At 45.6% G+C, this 6452-nt stretch overlaps 2 protein-coding genes across 2 annotated transcripts; both read left to right on the forward strand.

Moving 5' to 3' along the window:
- Positions 1–2482: 2482 nt before the first annotated feature.
- Positions 2483–3186, forward strand: CTRU02_206704 (uncharacterized protein; the record flags this gene model as incomplete). The annotated part of the gene is made up of 2 exons (XM_036732059.1): positions 2483–2870; positions 2933–3186. The coding sequence occupies 2 exons, from the start codon at positions 2483–2485 to the stop codon at positions 3184–3186; spliced, it is 642 nt and encodes a 213-aa protein (XP_036576290.1).
- A 1637-nt stretch (positions 3187–4823) lies between these two features.
- CTRU02_206705 (udp-glucuronosyl udp-glucosyltransferase) lies at positions 4824–6221 on the forward strand (the record flags this gene model as incomplete). The annotated part of the gene is made up of 1 exon (XM_036732060.1): positions 4824–6221. One exon carries the CDS (start codon positions 4824–4826, stop codon positions 6219–6221), a length of 1398 nt encoding a protein of 465 aa, XP_036576291.1.
- Between the last annotated feature and the right edge of the window lie 231 nt (positions 6222–6452).

The following is a 6452-nucleotide window of genomic DNA, read 5'->3' on the forward strand; positions in this document are numbered from 1 at the left end:
CCTCGGAGGCGTATATATATAGCTATATAGGCGGATTACCGCTAGTAGTCTCTACTTACCTTTTAGCATGTTCTTCTTTTAGTAGGGAGGTCTCTTATAATAAGCGCTTCGTAGTTAGCACCTTGTCTAAGGATTTATTAAGAAACTAGTAAGCGCCTTGTAATTAGCACCGCGCGTGGGGATAGTTATAGTTAGGGGAGTTATTATCCCTTATAAGATTCGTAAATCTTCGCCTTTATAACGTAAAAAGGTTAGAAAACCGTCGATTCGGTAGGTCTCTTCTTCTAGTAATTAAAAACGCGTAATAGAACGCTCTTGCTAGCGATAATTAGCTACGATTAACCTTATCCCGCCTAGGGTAAGCGTAGCAATCCCTAGGTTACTCGAATAATCGGATTACTAATAGATTCGAGGAAAAGAAGCTTTCTTCTACTAGTTTCTATAGATCCTAGTTACTCTCGCTTCTTCTCTCGTTAGTACGAAATCCCTACTTTTACCTAGGCTTAGGTATCCAGTTCAAGAAGTCGTCTCTTCTAGTATTAACCTTACTAATCTACGGTTTATCCGTAGCAAAATAATAATTATAAAGTTAACCAAATTAATAGCAACTATAAGGTTTACTACTAATCAGTATAGGTTTCATAGGGGGTAAAACGGAATTCCGTTCGTCAATAACAAATAATAGTAAATTAGTTCTAATCGATAGTTTATGATAGTTAAAAGTAGTATTGTTAACTAGAAGGTAGGGATATTCCCCCTTGGCCTGTCACGTAGGTCTGGGAGGCTTAGGCCTCTCAGCCTGGCGGGTTTGTGGCTGGAAGTGCCACACGACTCCGTATTCCAACTATCGCAACAACATCATGTAGAAGCTGTTTAGCCTTATTCCCATTGCGCATGTATGATTAACGATCATGAAATGGAACGGAAGCAGTGACTGTTTTGGGGGTTTGTCACTCTGATTCTTTTCACAAATGTATGTAGCATGTTATTCCCTTCGTCAAGTGTGGTCCATTCATTAATTCATGTCCTGTCCAGGATCATCGCGGTCTTCTTAGATGGGCTACCACCAATGGGTACAATCCCTTTCTGATGCAACTAGAAATGTAGCAAAATCCTTTAGCCCCATTAATCTAGTCAACAGATTACCAAACTCAAAACTCGTTGAAGATGCAGTCAGAATAAAGAAACTGGGCTATTATCCCCCGGATCTGAAGTAAATCACTTGTGACGGAGTTCAGGAGCAAGGAGGTTCATTTTTGTATCGAGAACTGTACTCAACAGTCTCCATCATAACATACACTCTAGTGTCTGCGCCCATATCTCCAGAAGTTGAACAACTGCCCATTCGTTGTGAGACTCTTCATGCACCATATATTACTCATTTTGTCTACAATCCCGCGAACTCTCAGGCATCACCAGATGATAGCATTCGCCCCGCACAATGTTGGTTTAACTTTACCATGCCGCGGGAAACAGACTATCGAGGACCAAGAAGCGGCAAGTGATCTGTTTTAGGTACTAACATAAAAAATAGGCCAAATATATACCTCTTTCTTTATTTGAAAGCAAGCGTTGGCTTCTGCGTCGCTGTTCATCAATGTGCTGTGTTTTGCTTTCGTTTAATTTGAGTTCATCTTTTTTAATCGTCCCTGCTCACAGGTGGATGTAAGATGTACGTCAAGGATCAATGAATGTTACATTAATTAAATAAAGAAAAATAAAATAAAATATAAAAATTCCGTAAACGTGATGCTCAAGCTGTCTTTAAACGCCGCAAGGAGAATAAGTTACCACCGGTCTTGCTCCGTGTGCTCAGATATCAACTTTACGCAACACCATTATTATGAGCTGATATGGACGGGGATTCGACACACAACACTGACCAAGCAACTGGCTCGCTAACTAGCGGCTGCATTCACATCCCGACGTGCCAGGTACCCTGGCAGCTGCTTGGGTAGCCCCAATGCAAGGCTTTGATGAGGTGGGCTTTTGCTGCCGCTGCCGCCCCATGTACACGGTTTAGCGTCCTGGGGATTTTTTCGTTTATTTGTATTTTATTTTCCATTTCTTGTTTTTTTTTTTTTTTTTTTTTTTTTTGGTCCTTTTCTTTCTCTTCCCCCTGACAAAAGGAATTGCGTTGTTAGTTAGCTCCCCAGAATTGGTCCGGCTGCTTTCTTATCTGATTATGCCAACCCCATCTGGTGTGTTTGACCGAAATCGCCGGTATGGCTTGGCATCGACAGACTGATTACCTACCTCGCGTAGCATGACTTGTTGTCATTTCCCTTTAATCTCCTGCTTCTTCATCATTGAGACTTGATGCTTTTATCGTACCGTGTCTTCAGTCATTCAAGGTCTTGATGCCACATTCAGTTTCGATCCATTGTTATCTTGCATGGGGAAACACGTGGACCCCGATATTTACCAAAGGTAGTAATCCAGTCGCGTCGCGTTCATCCACAGCTTTCCAGTAACGTTCAACATGGTCGCCTTTCCGATTCATGCTCGCCATTCCCAGAACAGCGCGGGTGAGCTAGAGTCCGAGGCGAACCAACTTCTCCCGGCGCCACAACGCCGGCATCGCGTCCGCGTCCAAGGCCGTCTAGCAGTCGTCCGCAGCGTTTCCACAGTAAATCTGCGGCCTTCTCCGTCTGCACTAACATCCCCGAGTGGCACGAGCCGTAGCCGCACAACGGCCCCCACAGGCCCGAGGTTCGAGTCAGGCGTCGCAGGGAGCACGGTGCCGCCCGTAAGGAGAAGAAGCTTGGACGACTTGGGCAACGAGAGGGAGCAGGAATTCGATGTAAACGAGACGGTTGTGAGGGATTGCCAACTCAGGGGATACGGAATCGGCGGGGCCGGAAATATCAGTGAGTTTGATCCGCATGACATTTGCGGCACAACAAGAAATGCTGACCACGTTCTTCCGCAGGGCGTCCAACCGAAGCGTACGGGTCCAGGAAAGCGAACGTCTCCTCATCAGCATTTACCAAATTCTCTTCATCAAACCCGTCAACCACGCCGAGTGGGCCGGACAAGACGTTGTGGCGGCTGCGAGACTTCCTAAAGCGAACCAGAAACTACAAGGATAAGGGGACGCGGCCTGATAGTACGCATGTCACGTTTGTCTCATGTCCGGCTAGCCAAGCGCAGCTTCAGCTTGAAGATAATAAACGGTCCATTTGATAGGATTCAAAGGGCTACGTAAATTGTCATTGGCGACTTACTTAGGTATGAATCAAGTGTAAATTCCAAAGCCACGAGACATGCTAGTGGTTGCATTTGAGCATTCAGGAGCCAAATGATGGCCTCTTCACACACTTTTTCTTGCAAGCATACCGCGGCCTCCCTTTGTATGACATTATGACGGCGCTTGTGGACTGATGGAAGGGCGCCAATTTGCAGCAGCAGCAGCATAATACTAACTTTGTTGCGGTCATCAAAGCTTTCACATGCTTTGTTTAGAATACTCGGTGTTGAAAGAAAACCTTGTGACGATCGAATGATCCAAGTCACACAAGGCTGTTGGTGCATTTTTCTTCTGCTTCTTTTTCGACAGGTGATTTCCTTGTTTATACATCTTCCATATTTCCACCGATTAGACAGCTCTGACGTCCTCATCCACTTATCATTGTCGTAAAAGATTGGATTGCAGATTTACAAGGGTGTTTGCCAATTTTGACAATGGGACGTCAGCTTACGTGTGCCTTGATGTAATTCGACAGTCTAGCAAATCCGTGGGCTTATGGTCCTGTTTGCCAAGACGCGTTTGTTCCGTTATTTTGCGTGGGATTATCTGAATTCGGATAAATGAAATTTAAAGGAAGCGCGCGGCATGCCTGCCAAGAAGTGTGTGCACACGTTGCCTCACAACCATGACAAGTACAGCATGTAGAAGTTATTGTGACAAATGGTTCTGCATAGATCTGGCCGATTTCTATACACAACCCAGTTGTGTTGTAGTCTAACATCCTGAACCTACTTCAAGTTCGATCAAGCCATGTGTCACTACTCATAAAACTTTCAACCCACATGCTGCAGATAGATGCAGCTTGCAACCGCAGTTGCCAATCAATTCTGTTAGATGCTGCGGGTTTCAACGAACAGGTTTTGGCGTTCCTTTGATGCATAGACTGCCTGATGGGCTTGGGCATCTTTTTGTTTACTCCCAGATGATGCGTCGAAATGCAGGTACTTCGGTCTGTGTCTTTAGCCATCATTATCGAACCACAAGGGCAAGGTTGTTACAATAGCACCGAGTGTACAACTGCTTCCAACGGTCCCGTAAATTTTACGTCGGGATCACAAGCGCTATCTCGACGATTCCCACTAGATATACAAGAGTTGTTCGAGGATCGAATTTGAAGCTAAACGACTGCCAAACGAATGTTGATGCGGAGACAAGGTACAGCAAGCACATACAAAACTCACCGATTTGATTCTGCCGTAAGCTCTGTGAAGCATACATACAAAGGTTTTGGCCCGGAAGGATTCTCTGCACGCTAGACTAAAATCTCCCGTCAGACTTTAACGGCACTGCAGCCACTACAAAATCAAGAAAACTCTTGTACCCATAACTCTAACGGCCATAGAGACCTGTACTGGCAGTCAAGCTATCAACCCGGGCGACCTTTCATTCCCTTGGCTTCCCGCTGTTATCATTACGCTGAATATTTAAATGTGCGGTCACTCCGTCGATTGGAATAAGAAATTTCCAGGGCTACAGCACCATTTTCCCCTTTACTTCCAGCGATCATTCAATTTTCTACATACGTAATTCTCGGGATTTTAAGAAAGAAAAAGTCAAAAAAAAAAAAAAAAAAATGACGGTGTCCACCTCCAGAGAGTCATTAGCCGAAGCAGTGGAGGCGATCTCTGATCATGTTGTCGACAATGGCAGCAACAATCGTCCCTACCTTCTCTTCGCTGCAGGGGGAGCTGCAGGTCATACCAATCCCCTCCTACAGATCGCGGCAGAGATGATCCGGAGGGGTTTTGAGGCTACCTTCATTGCGGGCACAGACTTCCATTTACAGATCAAGGAATTGGGCATCGAACATGTACCTATTCCCATGATGATGACCCCGGAGTTGGATGAGATCCGGTCCAAGATTCCCGCAGGCGTCCCACGTCTCATGTGGGATTTGAGCGAAGTTTTCATCAAGCCAATCCCGGGTCTGTTTCGAATCATCATGGACACTCTGGAGAAGATTCGCCAAAAACGTCCGTTTCAACAGGTGGTGATTGTTCATGAGACTTTTTTCATGGGTTTAGCCCCAATGATGTACGGTGCGCCTCTGCCAAAAGGCTATTCAACAAGACCCCCCGTTGTCGACATTAATGTTACGCCTGTGGTCATCACAAGTATTGACACGGCGCCGTTTGGTCCTGGTCTACCCCCCGACTCAACCTATTCCGGCCGCTCACGGAACAAACTTCTCAATGAGATGTTCTTCAGCCCTATTGGCCCGTTCGGCAATGCAGCACAGCAATACACAGATGTCATGAAATCCCTGGGAGCGACAGAGGCGTTCCGACCCACCTTATTCGAAACGTGGCAGACAAGCTACGACGTCACCTTGCAATTGTGCTCGCCAAGCCTCGAATACCCTAGATCTGATCACCCTTCAGTCATCAAGTACGCCGGTTGCCTTCCTCCAAAGCCAATCAAATCTAACTATCAATATCCTCCGTGGTGGGGGGATATTACCGGAAGGAAAAAGAAAATTGTGGGAGTCACGCAGGGCACCGTCGCGGTGGACTACAAGGATCTCATTATCCCCACATTACAGGGTCTGTCACACCGTGACGATATCATCGTAGTGGGTATCCTCGGCGTTAAAGAAGCCAAGCTGCCTGAAGAAGTCGAGATTCCAGCAAATGCAAGGATCATTGACTATCTGCCGTATGATGCCCTGCTGCCAAATGCTGATGTGTGGGTTTTGAATGCGGGATACGGCGGTTTTTTGCATGGCATTGCGAATGGAGTGCCCATGGTTCTTGGCGGCGATACAGAGGACAAGCCGGAAGTTTCAATGCGTGGCGAGTGGGCCGGTGTAGCTTACAACCTCAGAACCGGTCAGCCAACACCTGAACAAGTTGCTGAGGGTGTTGAACATGTATTGGCAAATGCGCATTACAAGACCAGGGTAATGGAGATCAAAAGGGAAAATGAGGAGTTGAAGGCGTTTGACGTCATTGAGAAACATATATTGGGTTAAGTAAACAAAGAGTTGCTATATCGGTTGAACAAAATGAGCGTGTTATTAATATTAAGATTACATGATTAACAATTTAGTGTTGATAACGATAAATCATATGCCAGCTACATAAAAACCGGCTTATTCCAATAAAGAGAGGAGATGTGAGGATCTCATTTAGCAATTTCAGTTGCTGCGACATCATAAAACATAGAAAAGAAGTCAAAAGAGTACACTTAGTGTTGACACACC

Source organism: Colletotrichum truncatum (genome assembly GCF_014235925.2).
Source record: "Colletotrichum truncatum strain CMES1059 chromosome Unknown Contig_0003, whole genome shotgun sequence".
Taxonomy (NCBI): domain Eukaryota; kingdom Fungi; phylum Ascomycota; class Sordariomycetes; order Glomerellales; family Glomerellaceae; genus Colletotrichum; species Colletotrichum truncatum.